At 47.1% G+C, this 22,126-nt stretch overlaps 1 protein-coding gene across 3 annotated transcripts in view; it reads right to left on the bottom strand.

Annotated features, from left to right (window-relative positions):
• The window catches only part of NFATC2 (nuclear factor of activated T cells 2), a gene marked incomplete at its 5' end in the record, with an annotated part of 148,954 nt that overhangs the window by 50,964 nt on the left and 75,864 nt on the right, over positions 1-22,126 (bottom strand). For all 3 annotated transcript variants that reach the window (XM_081033651.1, XM_081033650.1, XM_081033649.1), the window contains one exon: positions 8,995-9,135. In XM_081033651.1, coding sequence (XP_080889777.1) covers positions 8,995-9,135 — 141 coding nt within the window. The remainder of the gene's footprint in view (positions 1-8,994; positions 9,136-22,126) is intronic.

The following is a 22,126-nucleotide window of genomic DNA, read 5'->3' as shown; positions in this document are numbered from 1 at the left end:
GAGCCTGGAATACAGGTGCAGACAAGGAACCCACCTCCCATCCCACACCCAGGTCTGAGCCTCTGGGAAATCCTGCCCTGAACAGAAGAGGCCCAAGAAGATCAAGTGCGCGTCTACTGCTCTGGGCGCAGATGAAATAAAGGACTTCGGTCTCCTGAGCAAATGTTCAGGCAAACTTCCCCCGTCCTAAATTAACAGGGACTGGCAGCCAGCACAAAAAAGGCCCTTCCAAGTCTTACTCAGAGGAGAAGAGAAAAGAGCCAATTTCTTTGGGCAAAGAGGTTGGAGCTAGAGAAGACTTAGCGGGATTCAGCAAGGAAAAAAGAAGGAAAAAAGAAAAAGAAAAAAAAACACGATGTGAGGCATGCCTGGCTTGATTGACAACGCAGCGTTCGTTTTCACTTGGCTGCCCTGCCAGAAGAACAGTGCATTTGCAGAAGGATGGCCCTGCTGCTTCAGCTGGCTTAATGGTTTCTCTTTGCTGGCAGCTCTAGAGCCCCACGTCAGAGCAAAATGTCAGGAAGCACAAGGGTTGGCGTCGGGTCTGGAGTCTTAGCAGTTGGCCTCTATGAGCTGTGGGCTCTTCAGCACTCGCAGGAGGCCTGAGCGAGCGTTGAGGAGGAAGGGAGTGGATCCGTCCTCACTTGGGCCACAAAGCATGCCACTAGGCTCCAGGCAACAGGAGGAGATCAAAATGTCAGTTTGGGTTAGGAAACCGTGCGTGATGTGTCCCAGCCCTGGCTCTGCTTTTCAAAATCAGCTAAATCAAGATGGTTGAAGTCATTGCAGTCGGTGCTTTATGACCGCTGGTTAGCAGAAAAACGTGTACACTCTGGATACGAGGGCTTAATGAGCCGAGCAGATGGGGGGATCACGAATGTCCCCTTAGGATTTCACCCTTCTGAATGGCACAACTGCCCAAATGTGTTTAGTGTGATCCGGAGAGGTTCTTGATCTCTGACACATCCTTTTTCTCCTCCTGCCCAAGCACTTCCTCCATAGGCTCACCCCCGCCCCGCCCCCCCATCTGGACAACTGCAGGGGCTGCTCTTCACTCACTTCCCCACTTCCACTTGTCTCCCCACTCCCCAGAGTCCATTCTTCATCCAGATTGCAAGAATAACCTTTAAAACATAAATCAGATCATGTCATCCCCTTGCTTAAAAGCCTCTATCAGCTACTTATTGCTTTTGGAATAAAATCCAAGTTCCTCGCCATGCCTACAGGACCCAGCATGATCCGATCCCCTCCCCAGAGACCTCTCCAGGGTGGGCTGGTGTCACACTGCCCCTTGCTCTCACACTGCACCAGCTGCCTGGGCTTGCTTTCAGTTCCTCAGACGCCCTAAGCTAACAACCTACGCTGGGGCCGTGATACTGGGACACTCTTCCTGCAGTCCACGCAGCTCCCTCTTTCCCACCATTAAGGCTCTTCTCAATGAGGTTTCTCCTCAGGGAAACCTCCCTAACCATTCTCTACAGACTTGCCAGATTTAACAAATAAAAACACAGGATATCGACTTAAATTTGAGTTTCAGAAAACAATGAATATTTTTTTACTATAAGTTTGTCCCAAACTCTGTGCCATGGCGTAGGATATACTCCTCCTAAAGAAATATATTGTTTAACATGTGAATTTAAGTGAGCATCTTATATTTTCCAGACCCTTTGCTCTTGGGCCTATGACCTGGTTTCATTGTCTTCACAACACTTTCCCCATCTCAAAGTGACCGTCCACTTCCTGAGGGCAGGGACCTCATCTATCACGTGTCCCCAGTGCCCGGCACAGCACCTGGACACAGGTGTTCAGTACATACCTGGGAGTGATGATGGAAGCCCTGGCATTGAGTGAGCAGAGTGAGGCTAAAAGAGCATCGCTTGGTCATGTCATAGAGGCCAGATGTCGGCTCACCTTTCACCCTACCCCAGGGGTCACCCACACCAGCTTCGGACAGCCAACCACTCTAGAAACCAGGAAATGGGGGTTCTGAGCAGCCTTCCACTGACGAGTTCTGTCACCTCAAGAAAGTCTGTCAACCTTACTATGTGAGCTGGTTTCCCCATCTGTAAAATGGGGGCAGGGAGAGGGTCATTAGTTCAGGTCCCTCCAGCTCTGACCATGATAGCTGGAGTCTGACAGCTTGGGGTAAGAGGAGGGGAGAAACTCAACTGTGTCAGGAAGGACTCTTGTATCCCCAACAAGAGACCAACAGAGCCCAACACAGCCCTGCTTCCTGACACTGTGTTAAGTAAACTGAGCTCCCAGGGCGCACAAGGAAAGTCAGCGGACATTTTTTGAGTGCCTACTATGTGCTTGATACTTTCAGATCCTTGATCTTCTTTTATTGCTGCAACGCTCCCAACATCATTTTAGGGGAGCATGAGTCTCAAAGCACATAACATGAGGCCAATCCAGGCTTCAAGCCAAGTCTGCTGGATGACCCCAAAGCCAGCCTGCTTACAAGTTAAATATACACAATCTTTAGAAAAAGGTATACAACCCCAAAATACAGTCAAATAATAGGAAAAGGTGTCAGTTAATTCATAAAAGATATGATTTTCGGCGGGGGCAGGGGGGGCGGAGAGTGACGGCCTGCTAATTGCAAATTACACAATGGCCTGTTGGCACCCAGAAGAATTTCTGATGGTGGAAATGATAGGACCCAAGTGGATTCGAAAACTGATTTCTTTGTATCCTCTTTCAAAGGTGTCCAAATAGAATAAACTATAGGATTCTTTCACTCAGAACTCTGTTCTTACATGCAGGAGGACTAAAGTTGGGGCGGATAGTCAGCTTTCTGAATAAGAGACCATTTTCTCTGTCCCCCGGGGGTCAGGGGGCTTCAGAGTGGCGATCTGGCTTCCATCTTTGGAGGAAAGCTTTGTGTCCCAGCCAGCTGTATGTAAGTGGTAGGCTCCAGCCCAGGGGACCGATGACATGGTGGATGAGTCACTGAGGGCAAAGGTCTCCAGAGCCTTAGTCATGCCCCAGCCATGCCTGGGTCTGCCCTTTCCCAGAGGGGAAGCATAACCTAGAGGGGCTCCCATCCCAAGTCTATTGTTTCAGAAAACAGCAAACCCAAACCCACAGAAACAAACAGGTGGAAGGAAGGGATACCTTTTCTAAGATGGTTCCAACTTTTCCAGGATACTAATTCATGGAAAAATACTTAATTTAGCAAAGCAAAAAAAAATTTTTTTTTTATTTTAAGCAAATGCATTTTTATTTATGAAACGAAGCTCAAAATACTACCTTTGGGAACCTCCACGTAATAAAATGACACATATTAGGATATATGACTCAGTGGGAAAGAGGGAATTCCACCACCCACGCCTCCTCACTAAAAAATCAATTTGCCCTCTCGACAGGTGATGGGAGCCTCTGCCACCAGACTGTTCCAAGAAAACCGTCCAACAAAACAAAACACAAATTCTCTTCAAACAATTTAAGGTTTAAAGTTGAGTAATCCAATGCAGGCAAGTTTCCAACCTACACCCCCGCTGCACAGACAGCCAGAGGCTGCTTGGCTGGGGCCGGGGGCCTGAATTAAGAAAGATTTACCAGCTGAAAAATTCCAAAACCCTGTGTCATGTGGAGGAGGCTTCCAAAACATTGGATCCCACCCAGGCTTGGGGAGTCTCTCAAAGCCATGGCAACCCCATTTCCGCTGCCACATCACTTTTATTTTTGTGTCCTTAGATTTTTTCCTGTTTTGCAATGTTTTGCCGGGACCCCCGACTCCGCCTGGGGCCTGGGTGGCCGGGGGCCAGGGTGACCAGCTGAAGTCAGGAACAGCCTGGACTGCCCGGCGTGAACTTTGCCTGAAAGGTTACACATTTTTTAAATTTCAGAGAATATATAAAGGCTTGTCAGCCATCACTGAAAATGGTAAATAGGAAATACCCTGATCGTTCTGTTTGGTTTCTCTGTGTCCCTTTGGACATGACTAAAGTGATTACTCAGAGGGATGATAATAAATGCTGTTTGGGATTCCAGCTCTGGCACCAGCTGTGGGCTGATTTGGGGCCCAAGACTTGACCTCTCTGAGCCTCAGTTGCCTCATCTGTAAAATGGAGGTAATGCTGCCCACCGCTAGGAGCCAGTGTGACGATTAAAGGAGATGACGCATTCTTTCATTCAGCAACGTGTGTGAGCACCTACTATGTGCCAGAGACTGTTCTAGATGCTGCAGATACAGTAGCAAACACCAAGCAAACACCTCAAGGAACGAAGAGTCTAGTGTGGGAGACCAGGTAATAAATGAGTAAAGGAATAGACAAGAGCGTTTTAGTAGTGCTAAGTGCCACCAAGAAAACACAGCCGGACAATGGGGCAGGAGCTGACAGGGTTGTAGGGACGGATGAATGACTTCAGAGCGGATGGTAAAAGAGGGCTGAGACTTGAAGAATAGGAGAATGCAGCATCATAAAGAAATGGGAGAATATTCTAAGAAAACAGAGCAAAAGCGAAGGTCCTGAGACAGAAATGAGTGTGGGGTGTTTGAGGACAAAATGGAGCCCATGTAGCTATAGCCAAGTGAGCAAGGGAAGGGGAGAGTTGAAAAAGCTGAAAGCAGAGAGATGGGCGAGGGCCAGATCGTATAGGCTCTTGGAAGTCATGAAAATAATTAAAAATAGTAATACAAATAATAATCATTATTATTATTGCTGCTATAAATAAGAGGCCATTTTCCAAAACACCAAGCTTTTCTAACTTAAGAAACACCATGCTGCCCCTCTCCTACTGTTTTTCCACCGTTCTCCAATTTGTCATCCTGCTGGAGTGGAAACCGCCAATTCCATTTTGGTCGATGGCTATAAAAAGAACGTTGGAGCTGGTGGTGCCGATGACCCAACGTGGGGGCTAAGATTAGCCCAGGAGGCTGTCACCTTTCCTTAATGTGAGAACCAGCTGGGGTTCCCCGTCCTTGGAAAACTTCAGCTGTTCCACTCCACCCCGCCCCGCAGCGCCCTGGCTGGCCAAGCTGTCCATGGAAACGGGAACGGGGATGCGTTTTGGAAAAAAGAAGTTGAGCAACAGGGATTCCCCCTGCAGAAGGAGGCCCTGGGCTGAGAGACAAGTTCTTGGGGTCAAAAGAGCAGGACCAGCTCCCTGCAAAGGCAAAGCAAGCCCCCTATCTGTCAGAGCCAGAGGAAGCCAAGCATCATACTGGGGGAGGGGGCTGCCACTTCTCTGCGGGGTTCAGAGGCATCTCAGATACCCTTGCTTTTCTGCTGGCACCAATCCAGGAACCACTTACCCGGGATTCTTTAGTTAGACAAGCAAGGGCTCGAACTGCATCCTGTTGACCCCAGTGACCCACTGCAGAATTCAAGGCTCTATCTCACTACAAAATGATTCAAGTCAGTGGCTCAGAGTAGCTGAAAGGTCTTCAGTCAATTAACCTGGTTCTAAGCTTTATCAGAGTCAGGCTGCCTGGGATCAAACTCAGCACTGCAATTTACTCAGCTGTGTGACCTTCACTAAGTTACTTAACCTCTCTGTGCTCAATTTCTCATTAGTAAAATTGGGAGAACAGTATCTATCTTGTAGGGCTGTCATGAGGAATCAGATTAGTTAATACATATAAAGTGCTTAGGACAAGGCCTGGCACATAGTTTATTATTATTACTTATTACTGTTTTTCAATGTCTCTTGGTTCCATGAGACAAAATCTTACTCCTCTTTGTCCGTCCACAGACTAAATATAATAATAATAATAGAAGCTAACATGTAATGAGCACCTATAGTGCACTAAGCTCTTTGCAAAGAGCCTAATCTGTATGATCTCATTTAATCTTCTCATCTCTGAAGAGAAATAAATCATCTCCACTTTACAAAAGAGGAAATGGTGGCTCAGAGAGGTGACGGGACTTATCCAGGATAACAAAGCTGCTCAATGCAGATCATGGATTTGAACCCAGGCCATCTGACTGCAGAGCCTGTGCCTGCAACGCCCGAGCAAGCAGCCTCCCCAAAGCTCGCCCAGCGCAGGCCAGCCCTGGGGGCAGGATCTCTCAAATGAATGATGTGTATGGCCTGAGCTATGATAGTGCTGGAAAGAACATAAAAGTAGTTAACAGACATTCAGTGAGTACTCCCTATGCACTGAGCACACAGTGCTCATTTATGCGTTTAACTCCAGGATGGAAGGACAGTTACTATCGCATTTGACGGAGATGTAAATTGAGGCCTAGGAAAGGTGAACAACAGAGAGATGCTGGACATGATCTCATGTGCGTCCCTGACTTCTCTAACCTTAGCCGTCTGCCTCCCATGAGCACCAGGTTAGAGGAGACGATAGGCAGAAAGTGGCAGGCAAAGGGCCCACCCACAGACTGGTTCAATCACAGGGAGCTATTATGACTATTCTCCTCATCAACACGCAACTTTTCCAAGTTGAAACAGGCTCTGAGTTTTGCTCCTGTTAAGAGGCAAACTGAGGGATTTCTTCCAAAACCAAGAGAAGGAAAGCTAGAAAGTAAATGCCATTTATTCCTTCCTTCCTTCCTTCATTCATTCAGCAAAAGCTTAATGGATACCCTTGATTCACTTCAGAGAATGTGAGCTCCCTGGACAACTGAAAGCAGACTGGCTCCTAACTACATGGGTAACAAGACATCTGTATATTATTAGCATTTTCCCTCTGCTAATAAGGTATTTGAAGCCATACACTTGTGAAAGTCAGCAGAAGGCCAGCAGGATGGTTTCCTGGTACAGGAGATGCCTCAAAACTGGAGAGGCCAAAACTTCCTTGGTCACTTCCATTTCATGCCACTCTCCTGCTCAAGAACCCATCATGACTCCCTAGTACTGTACCCAGGTGTGACCAAGCCAAAGCTATGTCTCTACCTGGCAGTGGAAGACCTCTCTGTTCCGGCCACCTCCTGCTCATCACCGCGTTTCCCAGTGTTAAACATTCTCTACTTCAGCTAGGTTGGTTTGCTCTCTGACTCACCAGAGCCTCACAACTTCTGCCTGTAGAGAGTATTTTACATTGTTCCACCACCTGAGAAATACGCCTTCCCCGAGAGGCTTAAAAAACATGCATGCTCCCTTGAATCCAGTACACCACATACAGGAAAAAATAAATAGCACTAGTGAACATGTGTTGAGCACTTACTATATCCCAAGTATTTCAGAAGTACTTAACATGTATGAGCTCTTAATCTCATGACCACCCTATGAGGTAGGACGGTCAACCTCATTATACAGATGAGGAAATCGTTGCCCAGAGAAGATAACTTGCCCAAGGTCACACAGCTAGGACGTAGCAGAGTTGGGTTTTGAACACAAGCAGACTGGCCCAAGACTATGAGCTCCTACCTAGCAGACAAAACGAATGTACAAGTTGTTCATCACTGAGTTACTTGTAATAGCACAGAGTTGGAAGCAGCCTAATGCCCAATAAAAGGGGAATTGTTAAATAAAGTACTGGACAACCATATGATACAATGCAATGGATCTATTTAAATGTCTGTGTTCCTAACCCCTCATTACACCACTGTGACCGACCACATGCCTCTAAACCACTCCCCAACCCATGTATCCACCTCCAGCCCCCATTGCCACAGGCTTACTTAATACCTTTTTAGAATTCTGCCTTCTATCGTGCTTTCAAAGTGTGATAAAGCAGTTCTCACATCCTGGTCACAGGACCTACCCCAAGAGGAGGCTTTGTGTGAATTGGGAAGAAGCATCCCCTCCCCCAGACATTCTGCTTCCACCTGTCAGCAGGTGTCTTAGTAATACACAGATCGATGATGTATCCAGTTTGAATGGCAGCCCCCACAGGAGACCCTTGTGCAGTGCACAACTCCTACAACTGGACAACCTGCCTATTATATTCTCAGGATCATCCGAAGGGCAATCAACAGAGACAAACATCAAAACCCTTTGAATTAACCTACTGAAATCAAGTCCATTAGAAAAAAAAAAAAAAACACGAAAACCAAACAAAAACTAGGTCTAGCATCCACAACTATCAAATGATTACATAACCTAATATTTTTCTTACTTCTGATCGTTTTCTCTTTACCACATCCTCATGGGCAAAACACATTACTAACAATGAATGAAAGAATACACATGGCCTATAAACAAAAACATTAAACCTCTCAGAGCAAAGGAGTACAAGGTAAAAAGAAGTACCGATTCAGCATATCTTTTTCATTTAAAGAAAATGGCACTTCTGGGAAGGGGTGAAACCATTACATAGTATTGGTGGAAGTTTCACTTTGTAGAGTAATTCAGGTGATTTAGCAATCTGTATTTAAAACCCTCAAAATGACCATCCAATATTCCACTCCTAGGACTAAACTCTAAGGGAAAAAGACACACATAGAGATTCATGTGTAAAAGATTAATTAATTAATCCTAAACGTATGAGAAGATTAATCATAACACTATTTATAACAAAAATAGAAGTAGCCAGTGTTTATTGGCTTACAATGTACCTGGTGCTATTATAATTATTTGACATCTAGCAATTCACTGAACCTTGTGACAACCCTCTTATCGACATTCTGTACACAAGGAAATTGAAGCATAGAAAAGTTAGGTAATTTGCCTAAGATCATAGAGCAAGCAAGTAGCAGAGCCAGATGTGAGCCCAGGATATCTAGGCCCAGAGCAGGCACGCTTAATCACCATTCTGTTTGGCTCTCTTCTTGGTAACAGTAAAAAGTTGAAAAAGTTTGCCTCTCTCCGCGTAAAAAAATAATATAAAAAGTGGTGGGGGTAGGGCCAGCCTTATCATCCGACGGAGCAACCCAGCACCAGTTTAAACACAGCATGGCACATTCCCAGAATGGTGAGCTGTGTTGGCATCAGAATCACTGGAGACCTGGGAAACTTGTCATGGTGTGGACAAAGGGCAGAATAGGACACTCCACACAATGGGATCGACCCCAAAATCAATGCTGCTGGGAACAAAAAGATGGGGGCTTTCGTATGGCACCAGTGGAACACCAAAGAGCTCCGAGGGCCTCTGACCTGTGGTCTTCTCTGTGAACACGACTTTGGACTCGGCCGTGAAGTTCTGTCCCGTGAGAATCATCTGCTGGCCCCCGTAGACCAGGCAGCTGTCAACATCTTGTCTCTCCACCATGGGTAGCTCGTGGGCAGATCGTTGGGCTGTGGGCAAGAGGACAAGAAGTCACTGTAAGGACGCTCGAAAGAGCCTTTCTGATTTCACGGTGATGAAATATGACACCTTCCGCCCACCTTTGTCATCTGTTATGATTGCAAAATGTGGAACCCTCACGGCAGACAACCGGACTCTGCAAACGTTATGTGCTTGTAAAAGTGCCCCGAGTCACTTGCATACGAATTTGCTTCTAACAACACATTTCATTTTCATTAAACAAGGGACAGGTGCCTGTCCCCCTTGTAGAAAGGAGAGGCGAATGAGAATTGGGTGTTTTGTTTTTTATAAAAGGAGGGCCAACCAACTTTGCAGTAAGAGACTTCCTTTGCTACAGTATACTCTCCTTCTGCATTTGATGTCAGCAAACCCTTGAAGGGCTCGTGCATGCTAAACTTTAGGACCTGGTTCAAGGGTTTGGACGCATTTGCTTTGGAATCCATTCGCCCATTCTGGACACGGTCTTCCAGACCTCCGGGATCTGCCCCCACCACCTCTGACCTCATTTCCTAGAACTCCCCCTTGCTCACGCCACTCCAGCCATATTTCTAGAACATTCTTGCTGTCTCTCAAACACACTCAGCACACTCTTATCTTTGAGCCTTGGCACTCTCAAGTCCCTCTCTCTGGAAGGTTCTTCCCTGATTACCTGCATGGCTCCCTTCCTCACTTCTTGTAGTTTCTACTCAGATGTCACCTCCTCAGACAGGCTTCTTACCTCTGCCCTCCTACCATCCCCCCTGGCCGTTAAAACAGTGGTACCCAATCCCTGTCCATCTGCCTGTCTTTCTCTTTCCCCCTCTCGTTCCTTTACCCTGTTTTACCCTGCTTTGTTTTTCTCCAAAGAACTTTCTATTTTCAGGTGTACTGCATGCAGCTTTATTGGTTTAGGTCTTTCTTTTCCCCCAACTAGAATGTAAGCCCCAGGAAGGAGGGGCTCTGCTTGGTGCTGCTGTAAATCCACGGCTAAGGACAGGGCCTAGAACTTAGTAGGAGGTGTGTGGGATGGACAGATGGACGCGGGCAAATATGGATGTCTTAATATATCTTGACACACATATCTATCTATCTATTTATCTATCTATCTATCTCCTCATCTGTAACGACAATAACGAAAGATGGAAGAATAGGCAGGTCTACGCTGAGCGCTTAACTGCAATGATATGCTTAAACGCTCAGAGAAACCTTCTGAGGAAGGAAGTAGTAAAATTATTCACATTTGACTGGGGAGAAAAATTAAAGGTAAGAGAAGTCAAGGTCACCCTGTGGCCAAGGGGATGTGGCGAGGCTTCAATGTGAAAAAAAGCTGGTTCGTTCAGCTCCGGAGCCCCATCCCTTAGCCACTGATTCTTTCCCACAGGAAAGACTAGAGACCCTCTCCCATCACCTTCCCCGGGCAGGGTGAGAAACGGGCCCCAGCCAGCATGACCGACTCATCTGCTCAGGCCTTGCCCTGGCAGCGTGGGCCAAGGAGGCCGGCCCTCCCTTCAGTGAGTCAGCCTGAGCTCCTGGCGTTCCTCCCAGAGCCCGAGAACTGGGCAGAGGGCCAGCCCTTCCTGTGCCAGGGGACTGCGGACCTCCCCACCCAGGAGCTGGGGCAGCAGCCGTGTGAGGCCTGAGGCCCAAACCCAGCCCTTCCCTCCTGGCTGACCTGGGCCTCCAGGTGGCAAGTAGTCCCCTCCATCTCCCCCAGAGCCACATTGAAACCCACTCCTTCAGGAGCAACCAGGCACTTGGCAACATTTAAAGAGTTGGTTGGGGACCGTCCAGACGCTCCCAGACACTTCACTTTGAAAATGCAGCCCAGTGATTCATAGTGACCCCAACAGTCTCCCATCCTCGCTCAGCCCAGGCTCTCTGTTCCCAGGGACCAGCCAGCCAGCACTCTTCCAGGGGGGCTGCCAGTGAAGAGTATATATTAAAAAGGCCTGTCCACAGAAGCTAATTTCTCCCACATGGGCTCAGTTATTAATCTTTTCTTTCAATATAGGAGTTCTGTATGACTTCCTGAGTGAGTGAGCTCCTACAAATGGAGGTTTATTAGCAGTAAAAATAGCAGCCCCATTGCCTGGAAAAGCAGGTCCCAGCTTTTAAGCTCTGCCTTTGATTGAGTTTGGGGGGGCAGCTGGGGGCTTGTGGCCCCAGGGATGGGTGGGGAGCCGGTAAGAGCCATCCGTCCCATTCTGCAGGTGGAAAGCCTGAGTCATCGCTACTGGACAAGCTGGCCAAGGGCTCACGGCCAGCCAGGCTGGGGACTGGATGCAGCCATGAGCTCTCAGCACTAGGTGGGAGGCTGGCCGGGCCGGCTGCTCTGTGAATCACAGCCTTGCTGTGAACACGATTTGTCTATTTCCTAAAGCAACCTCACTGCTGCTCCCTTCAAAGCCTCACAGTTTTAAGCAACCAACTGATTCTCTCTGTGCCAAATTTGCATTTCCCACCCCTTCTTACTTGAAGGAAAACTATCTTTTTTCATGAAAATTTCAAGAGAACAACATGAGCCCAGTTTAGCTTCCTGTAAGCTTTTCTCTTGCTACTCAAAGAGCGGGCGGGAGTGTCAGCAGCACTGGTAACTGGTTAGAAATGCCGAACGCTGGGCCTCAGCCCAGATTTATTAGACCCAAATCTGCAGCTTAACAAGGAGCCCAGGTGACTCTTGTGTACTATCACGTTTGAGAAGCAATGCCCAGCTCTGGCTGCACATGGGCCTCAGCTGGGGAGTTTGAAAAATGCTGATGCCCCCCTCCCCCAGGCCCTAATTCTAAAACAGGGTTTCTCAACCTGGGCACCACTGACATCTGGGCTGGATCATTCTGTGTTGGGGGGCCGTCCTGTGCTCCACTGGATGTTTAGCAGCATCTCTGGCCTCTACCCACTAGATGCCAGTAGCACCCCTCCCTGTGGACAATTAAAATCGCCTCTAGACATAGCTGGATGTCCCCCAGGGAGGAGGCAGCCAAAATCATCCCTGGTTGAGAACCACTGTTCTAGAGATTCTGACGTCAGTGGTCTGAGGCGAAGACCCCAGCATAGTTTTTTTTTTTTTTTTCCCTAAACAATCCTTAGTGATTCCAATGGGCCACCACAGGTTTCATCTGAATGCCATTCCAGCAGGAGAATGCAGGACCCAAGAAGCCACAGGAAAATTCCTGGTTTACTGCTGCTTGAGCTCTGGGGTCAGAAAGCCATGATTTCAAGTCCTGCCTCTGTCACCTCCCTGCTATGTGACCCCGAGCACGTCACTTCATCTCTGTGAGTCACAGATGCCTTCTCTGTAAAATCCTAACAGGTTGTCAGTGAGGGTAGGAGGAGAAAAAGTGAAGGGGAATAAGAAGTAAAAACCTCCAGTCATTAAAAAAGAAAGAAAGAAAAGTCACAGGGATATAATGTACCACACAGGGAAATTAGTCCATAATATTATAATTTGTATAGTGGCAGACGGTTATTATATTTACTGTGGTGATCACATCATAAAGAATATCAATGTCAAATCACTATGTTGTACATTTGATGTTAATATACTATTGTATGTCAACTATAAGAAAGAGAAAATAGTAATAATGGAAGGCAAAACATAGTAGAATAATATTTTCATTGCGCTTAAGAAAAATAATCATCAGCTGGGGACCCAAACAAAATACTTTTGGAGAATGAGTATATAATAAAGATATTATACAGGAAAAGAAAATCCTAACGGTGCTTCTTCTCTTGGGTCTGCTGCAAGCAAAACAGGAGATAACCGCATGTGAACATGCGGACGAGGTCAGTATATATTTGGTAAAGCATCTAATATCAATAACGCCGACGTCCGTCAGTGGATGAATGTGGTCTCTCATACAAAAATATGACTCAGCTGTAACGGAGTAAAGCGCTCACACATGCTACAATGTGGATGAGCCTTAAAAACACGATGCTGAGTGGCAGGAGCCAGACACCTGTATTATATGATCCCATTTACATGAAATGTGCATAATAAGCAAATCCATGGAGACAGAAAGCAGACTGGTGGTTGCCAGGGGCTGGGGAGTGCTGGCGAATGGCATGGGGTTTCTTTTTGAGGTGATGAAAAAGCCCTGGAACTAGAGAGTGGTATCTGCACGACACTGGGAATGTACTTAATGTCAGTGAATTGTACACTTTACAATGGTGGAAATGATAAATTTTGTGTTACGCATATTTACAATTAAAAATATATATAATGTATAAAATATATATTATATAATGTATACCTAAGATAAGACAGATACTTAGCCAGCACCATCACGTGGTAAACACTCGCGAAACCAGCCTTTACTATGTTAACTATCAGAAAGCTGCCTTCTTCCTCGCTCATGATCAAAATGGTTTCTCATCTGTTCTCTTTCTAAACCCTTAAACCAGAGCCCTGGTGGATAATCAAGGAAAACAAGACTCGTGCCATTTTACAGACAGAAGCACAGATGCTCAGAACTCAGCTTCACCAAGGGGCAGCTGCTGCCCAGCTGCCACTCAAGTCCCCCACAAGGCAATCCCTGCATGGGGCTTCCCAGCTCTAAACCTCAGTTTTCCATCTGAAAAATGGGGCTGTTAACAGACCCATGTCACGGGTTGCGTAAGGATTAAATGGGAGAATTCACCAAAAGTGTGTTTGGCTCAATAAATATGGGCCAGCGAGGTTAACCAGACTAAAAGCTGTAGTTTCTTGAGCAGTTTCCATGTGCTAGGCACTGGCTAAGTGTTGTCTTTTGTATTTCACCAAATATGTGCTCACGACATCCACACGTTTACACACATCACTGCTTTCGTCACCGTTGCCCTAGATAGATCCCAAATCACAACGCGGGTTTCCTGACCCTGATTGCCCGCATTTCTCAAAGTGAGGTTCGCAGGCTGCCTACAGCCAAATCACCTGGTTGGGGGAGGCGCTTAATAAAAATTCAGACACCCAGGCAACACCTCTGACCCACTGCTCTCGAATCTCCTCTCTGGAGGCTGGATATTTGCATTTTAACAACCTTTCCAGGTGAGTTGTTACCCACATTTGTTTGAGAGCCAAGTTCCACACTTAAGAGGCCACCTGAGGACAAGGGGACCTCCTCCAGGGGAGGCCTTGGCATCCTCAGAGAGCCCAGAGGCAAAACAAACGAACCCAATTAGCCTCTGAAAGAGGAACTGAGCACTGGCAAAGGGCAACCAAAATTACCCTCCTGGGGTCCACTTCCCCCTCTCTCTCTCTGATGCAACCTCTCACACCTCCGGCTGCTAATTGGGGTGACACCATCCAGGACCTATGGGAAGGGTCTCAGGAAGCCACCGGGCCTCCCAGGCCTGCCCCACCTCCCCCATCAGCCTCCACCAGCTCCCATTCAGCTTTTCAACCATCAGAGATTCCAGACCATTCACCCCCATATACCCCGCCGTGTTCTGAGTCAGAGGCCGCCATTTTAAAGCCATCCTGAGGGCCTGTGTCTCGCCTGTGGGGAAGTCTAGAGCCTCTGCCCCAGCTTGAGCTCTGAGGTGGCCCTCACCAAGAGACTTCCCCAGGCTTCCCTCCTGCCCCCGGATTCTGGCACGTCATAAAGTGACTTGGGGCTTCTGTGTTTTATGAGCAATGAATCAACAGGGCGCTGTTGGTTTAACCAGTTTGGGTGTTTACTCTCACTGGCAACAGTGTCTGAGGAGGAATAGCGACAAAGGCTCCACAAGGGAAATGCACACCAGCACGGGGTCCTTCAGGTTGGGCTGAGTCGGCCTGGAAATGGGACATGACTGCCTGTCTGCAATTCACCTAGTCATAGGAGTGCGTGGCCAAGAATTACCATCTACCCAAGAGCCTCAGGAGAGAGGCGGGAGAGGCTGCTCAGGGAGGTTCGCTTATGCAGAGTGGGTGGGTTCTGCTAATAACAGAAGAGTAATTACAGTTGCCATAGAGACTGCCTTGAATTCCAGGCACTCCACATATACGTTTTTGTTTATGCTATAAAACACACACGTGATGTGGTAATTCAGGGTGGTGTGTAAAAGTATGGAGGCTGCCATGTAACTGCCCAAGTTGAAAGCCCAGCTCGGTGACATCCTAGCTTTGGGACATTGGGCAAGTCTCTTCATCTTTCTGTGCCTCTGTTTTCTCATCTATAAAATGGGAATGATCGTTGTTCCAACCTCACAGGGCTGTTTGCAGATTAAATGAGCTAATGTATGGGGAGCGTGTGGCACTTTGTCAGGGCTCAGTGAATGTTAGTTACGTTTGTTTTTATTGCTAAACTTTAGGAGGCCACAAGGAAGAATTTATTCCCATTTCGGAGTAGAGGGCACTGAGTCTCTCCGAGGAGAAGGGATACGTCTGAGAGCTCACAGCTCAGTCAGGCCGACAGGTGGGATTTGAACCCAGACTATCAGATTCCACTATCAAAGGGGGCCGTTTTTAATACAACAGAAAAGGACCCAGTGGGAAAGTCACCGGCCAGTCCAGACAAGAAGGGTCTTCCCATCGGTTTCATTCTGGCTCAAGCACTGACCACCCCTGGCCAGCTGCTATAAACCATCTTGTCTCTTCATCAGGCCCCTGTCCTTGGCTGTAAGCCTGGCTGGCTTGGCCCAGAATACGGCGCTGACTCAGGCCTTGCCTGGGAGGGGCCACGAGCAGGGCCAGCAGACAGGCCCATTAGGCACCTCAGCCCCGCCCTGGCCATTCTGTGCGTCTTCCCTGGAAGTGGGAGAGTGGGACAGAGGAACCCAATTCTCCGAGCATGGGGTTCACCTCTGTGAGGGCCCTGTGAACATTTACACAGGGGTCTGTGGTGCATAAGAGCCCCCACTAGCTCTGGACTTCATGGCCTCAGCCTCCTTGTGGGAAATGGGGCAGTAACACCTACCCTGACAGACTGGCCTATCACCTCATCCAATCCACACAGCATAGGTCCCTAGCAAAAGCTATTATTGCTCTCTCCTGTTCAGAGAATTGCTATACCATTCCAGGCAGCCCCTTCAGAACATTCCCACAGATCTCCATACGACAAGACCCTTCCTGAGGGCTCCACGAATCCCCATTTAACTGATGAGCTTCCTGGACACTGGGGGACCCAGGCAGCCTGGACAGAGAGCAGGATCTGGGTTAACCCCCAGCTCTCTGCCCTGTCTCTTACCAGCTATGTTACTGTAGCAAACCACTTGACCCTCCTGAATCTTCACCCGCTAAAATGTAAGCTCTGGGTGGGCGGGATTTTCATGCCTGACTCACTGGCACAAGTCAGTGCTCAATAAATATTTCTGAATGAATGAATGAACGAATGAATGAATGAATGAATGAAATCTTTAAGATGAGTCTTCTGAGCCTATGACGACGATGGAATTAATTAATGGAACAGCGGAAGCACACCACACATCGTCAATAAAGGATAGATTTGCCTCCTCCACCCCTGCAGAACTAGCCCAGTAAAGGGCATAACCATATGATCAGGTAACCATATCAATCAGCGAAAAAACCACCCTAATCTCGGGCTCTCCCAAACTCAATGTTCCTGCAATCACCACACAGCCAACCCACCACATGGGCCAGGTGACCATCTAGGTTCCATCTTAGAAGCAGGGCGTGCTGCTGGCTGCCAGCTCACCTGAAACAATTGGTGTTTGTTAAACTCCCACACCTGCCTACTGCTGCTTGGGCTGCGGTCTCTAGGAAGTGACAAGAGTGGCAGCCAGAGGTATGTAAAGTCTGCCTTGCAGCACTACGGGGAGGGCTGCAAGCAGGGAAGTATGAGACACACCACAAGAGGGGCACTGGGGTTATTCTATTGTGATGAGATAGGCACTATTACTATCCCCATTGCACAGATAAGGAATCTGAGGCACAGAGTGTTAAGTAACTTCCCCAGGACTAAACAGCTAGTAAGTGACAGAAGCAGAATTTGAACCCAGGCCCACACTAATAACCACCATTCTATACTGCTTCTCTCCATTATGGCGGTTTCTGCTATTTCTGAAATGTGGCTTTGTAGTGCTTAAAAGCCACCTTGGAGAATAAGGGCGGACAAAGTCCTGGCCTACCTGCCCTCTGCCCAATGCCCAAATTTCACTCAAGATTTCCTGCTACAGGTTCCAAAGGGAGACAACCTATTGCTGTGTGGGAGGAGGGAGCGTACAGCTTTCTGGGGGTTGCTGAGCTGGTTTCCGGTTTACGTGATGTCACCCTTTGGGGTTCCAGCCCAAATTAACCTGTCACTCATGGTGTAGCTGCAACTTGGTGTCCTGGGATCCTGCAGAATGTGGATATCACAGCTGCCTTGGTCCCTAACTAGTTGTGTGACCACAGGCAATTTATTTGCCTTCTCTGTGTTTCACTTTTCCCATCTATAAGAGGGAACAGACACTGAAATAATTCAACAGCCATACAGAAAGTGCTTAACACACACTGGGTGATTGACAAGTGTTCGTTTTCCTATTCTGGTTCCCTGTTCTGTCCTTCTCATCTCCTTTTTTACCTGCCTCTGGTCTTTGAGTATGTATTAGCATCTACCATATGCCAAGCACTATTCTAAATGAGTTTTAAAATATAAATCACATCATGTCAGTCCCCTCCTTAGAACTCAAGGTAACTCAAAGTACCAAAAGTATCAAAGTACTAAAGTACCAAAACTCAAAGTACCAAGAAGCTACCTTTCACTTAGAATAAAACCCAGTCTCCAGCTTCCTCTCAGACCTCACCTTTTGCCCCTCTCCCTAACCCTGTTCACTCCACACAGCGTCCCTGGCTGCCTTCTGTTCTCTGAAGATCCCAAACTTATCCCCGCCTCGGGACCTTTGCACTTGCTCTATTCTTCAGCTTGGCCACGCTTACCCATCACTCGGGTCCTGGTTAACACACCATCTCTCAGAGAGGTCTACCCTGATCAGCATGACTAAGATTGCTGCTCCCCCCCTCCCCCAGTTACCAACACATTGTCCTTGTTATTTTCGTCATGACACATAGCTCTGTTTGAAATGATCTCTGCTCAACTGTTTACTATGGGTTTTCCCAACTAGAACGTGACTCCATGAGCCTTGGGACTGCTCTGTTCATTGCTGGGTCTCCAGGGCCTAGAGCAGTTTATAATGTACTCCAAATAGATTTTTTAATTGAAAGAATGAACATTAAGAAGCCCACAAGAATTACGTGGGTCATTTTGGCTTCCGGCAGGAGCAGACGGACAAGATCAGCCTCTCAGATTTATGAAGCAAAGTGCAGTCAATATGCCAGTCCGGTTTCACTAAGGATTGTCATAAACAGTACAACATGACCACCCACCTCCCAAGCTGACCTAGGAGAGTGAAGTGAAGGAATAAAGGAAAGATGGTGAGGAACAGAGTCTTAGGTTTTCTAAGCTCTTGCTTTCAGAAAAGAAAGCGCATAAAACAATGGAATTACCATGTGAAAATCAATGCACCTTGACCCTACCTCACACCATACCCCAAAAGTAATCTGAGATGGAGTATATCCCCTCAACCTAAAAGCTAGAATAAAAAGCTTCTAGAAGAAAACATAAGAGAATAATTTTGCTACCTTCAGATAGGCAGAGATTTCTTGGGGAAATTCAAAGAGTACTAATCTTGAAAGAAAAGAAAATGGTAAGTTAGACTTCCTCAAAATAAAATATTGATGTTCATAAGACACGATTAAGAAAATTAATAAGCAAGCCACAGCCTGGGAAAAATGTTTATAATTCATATATCAGACAAAGGACTCATGTCCAGAATACATGAAAAACTACTGCATTATTAACAATAAAAACAGGAGTAACCCTACAGAAAATGGGCAAAAACTTTGAACAGACACTTCTCCAAAGAAGACATACAGATAGCCAACAAGTGCACCAATCAGGTCTCAGCAACATTAATCATTTGGGAAATGCAAATTATGCAAATTATTATTTGCATAATCTCTTATGCACAATGAGATACCATTTAGCACGCACTAGAATGGTTGCCATTAAAAAGACTACCAAGGGGCAACCAGTTAGCTCAGTTGGTTAGAGCGCGTTGCTCTTAGCAAGGTTGCCAGTTGGATCCCCACATGGGCCACTGTGAGCTGCACCTTCCACAACTAGTTTGAAACAACTACTTGACTTGGAGCTGATGGGTCCTGGAAAAACACACTTAAAACAAATGAAAGTTTAAAAAAAAAAAATAGACTACCAAAACCAAGTACTGGTGAGGACATGGAACTAGTGGGACTTCCATACACTCCTGCAGGGAGTGAAAATACAAAAACTGAAACATACACTTTCCCTATGACCCAGCAATTCCATTTCCAGGTATTTACCCAAGAGAAATGAAAACGCTTTCCACAAAAGGCCTTGAAGCAGACTGTTCACAGCAGGCTTATCCATAAAATTCAATCCCCAGAAACAACCCAAATGTCCATCAATGGTACATAAACAATTGTTATATTCATACAATCGAATATTGTTCTGCAATTAAAAAGAATGAATTACAGAGTCACGTGGTAGCAGCGAGGGATCGCAAAGACACTGGACTGAGCAAAATCAGCCAGACACAAGAGAGTACATACTGTATAATTCCATTATATGGACTTCTAGACCAGGGAAAGCTAATCTATGTTGACAGAAATCAGGACAGTGGTGGCCTGTGTGTGGGGAGAGAATGGGGAGGAGGCAAGGGCCAAAAGGTACAAGGAACTTTCAGGGGTGAAGGAAACGCTGTGTATCTTATTTTGAGTGTTTACACAGCTACATACATTTGTCCAAAACCAGTGAACTGCATGAAGACTTACAGCCTGTGCCACTTATTGTATCTTAATTATCCCTCAGTAAAACATATTGATATCAAGAGATTTAAAAGAACATGTGAGAAATCCATTTTCTAGTCCACGCCCCATTCCCAACCCCCAATTCCTGCAAAATGAGCAAAGTGAATTTACATGCTGTGCTCTGAGCGGACATGGCTTGGTGGAAAATTGCTTCAGGTGTTTTCTGAAACGCGGTGAATGGAGAGGCCCCCTTGCAGGGCAGGGAGAAAACCCGTGGGAAGGTTCTCACAGGACAAGGCATCTGCACCAATGGACGTCTCCGTCCCATCTCATCGCTGCATTTCTCTCCACCGGGCAGGCTGGAGATACGTGTTTCCATTTTTTTCGACAAATATTTTAGAGACAGTTGCTATGCGGCCCTGGCTAACCCCTGCTGGTCCGGTTCCCACCCTGACAGAAGAGAGACTGACAAGGAAACTGGGTCATCAGAACACAAAGAGGGGACCCCTGAATCCTGTGGGCCAGGGCAAGCTTCTTCCTCGAGGGGCCATCTTTACAGAGACATCAGATGAGGAGGAGTAAACCAAGTGATGGAAGGAGGGGTGGGGCAGACAGGGGAGACGAGGTCAACCGGTCTTAAACTTCCCTGCACGTCAGAATCCCCGGGGGAACCTCTGAAGGTCTCCGTGCCCAGACCAACCAATCAATCAAGCTCCGTAGGATGTGGGCATCATGTTTCTTTTCATAACTCCCCAAGTGATTCCAACCTGCATCCACGTTTGAGAACCAGTGTTCTGGATGGAGATGATGGCACAGGCAAAAGCCTACGAGAGAGAGAGCCCAGCGGCTTTGGAAACGGAGGAGCAGAGAGGAAAGTCAGGAAATGTTGCTGAGGATGTGGAATGGGTGCAGGGCCCCCGCCCAAACTGCTGTCCACCCAGAACCTCAGAATGTGATCTCATTTATAAACAGGGTCTTGAAGATGTAAACAAGTAAGGATGGAGATGCAGTCCTCCTGGATTAGGGTGGGCCCCAAATCCACTGAGAGTGTCCTTAGAAGAGACAGAAGAGGACACACAGAGAAGGTCCTGTGAAGACAGGGCAGAGATGAAGCATTTGTCTACAAGACCAGGGACTTCCAGCCGCCACCAGAAGCTAGGAGAGAGGCCTGGAACAAACTCTCCCTCAGAGCCTCCAGAAGAAACCAACCCTGCTGATACCTTGATGTGAGGCTTCTGGCCTCTCGGTCTGTGAGAGAGTACATTTCTGTTGTTTTAAGCGTCCCAGTTGGTGGTAATTGGTTATGCCAGCCCTGGGAAATTCATCCAAGAGGGAATCAAGGACTCAGCCATCACCAGGAATGTGGAGTTGAAGCTGAGAGCACTGATGAGCCCAGGGGAGAAGGAAGCCTGTCCCAATTCAAGGGAACAGGATGAGGAAAGGCCCACAGCTGCGATCCGTGGGTAGGTTTGTTCTTAAAGATAAGGATAGGACTTCTGCCTTCTCCCATGTTCTCAGAGGAGTAGGAGGCACGGTTATCTGCCTGGAGTGGGAAGGGGGTGGGGACGGCACGGAAACCTCTGAAGACTGGTTCAAGATAGTCCACGCTGAGAATACGGGAGGCAACTAAAAGTATCTCTTTGGTGATACTGAAGATGCAGTGGAAACATTAGAGACATATGAAGGGCCCATCTGTGCTAAGGTGAGATTTGACCTCTGGCATCCTGGCTTGTAAATACGAGGTGTTATCAAACAACACGGTAAATGTTTAAATTACAAAAAAAAAAAAAAATTACAGTAAAAACCACATTGTCGTTAATCCCCCTCAAAATACTCCCCCTCACTTCAAACACACTTATCCCATTGTTCTTACCACTTTCTGAAGCAGCTCTAGAAGTCCTCTTTCGTGAGTGTCTTTAGTTGTACTGTCATGGCTGCCTCTGTGCCCTGAATTAATTCAAAACATTTAAGTTTCATGGTCATTTTGACTTTGGAGAAGAGCCAGAAGTTGCACGGTGCCAGATACGGTGAACACGGTGGATGAGGACACACCATAATGTTTTTATTTGACAGATATTGGCGTACCAGAAGTGATGTGTGACACAGAGCATTTTCATGATGGAGGACAAAGTAAAGACACTCCCAAAAGAGGACTTCCAGAGCTGCTTCAGAAAGTGGCAAGAACGATGGGATAAGTGTATTTGAAGTGAGGGGGAGTATTTTGAGGGGGGTTAATGGCAATGTGTTTTTTGCTGTAA

Source organism: Rhinolophus hipposideros, assembly GCF_964194185.1.
Source record: "Rhinolophus hipposideros genome assembly, chromosome: 22".
Lineage (NCBI taxonomy): Eukaryota > Metazoa > Chordata > Mammalia > Chiroptera > Rhinolophidae > Rhinolophus > Rhinolophus hipposideros.
Note: the sequence above shows the minus strand (reverse complement) of the source record. Positions and strands in the feature narration are given on the sequence as shown.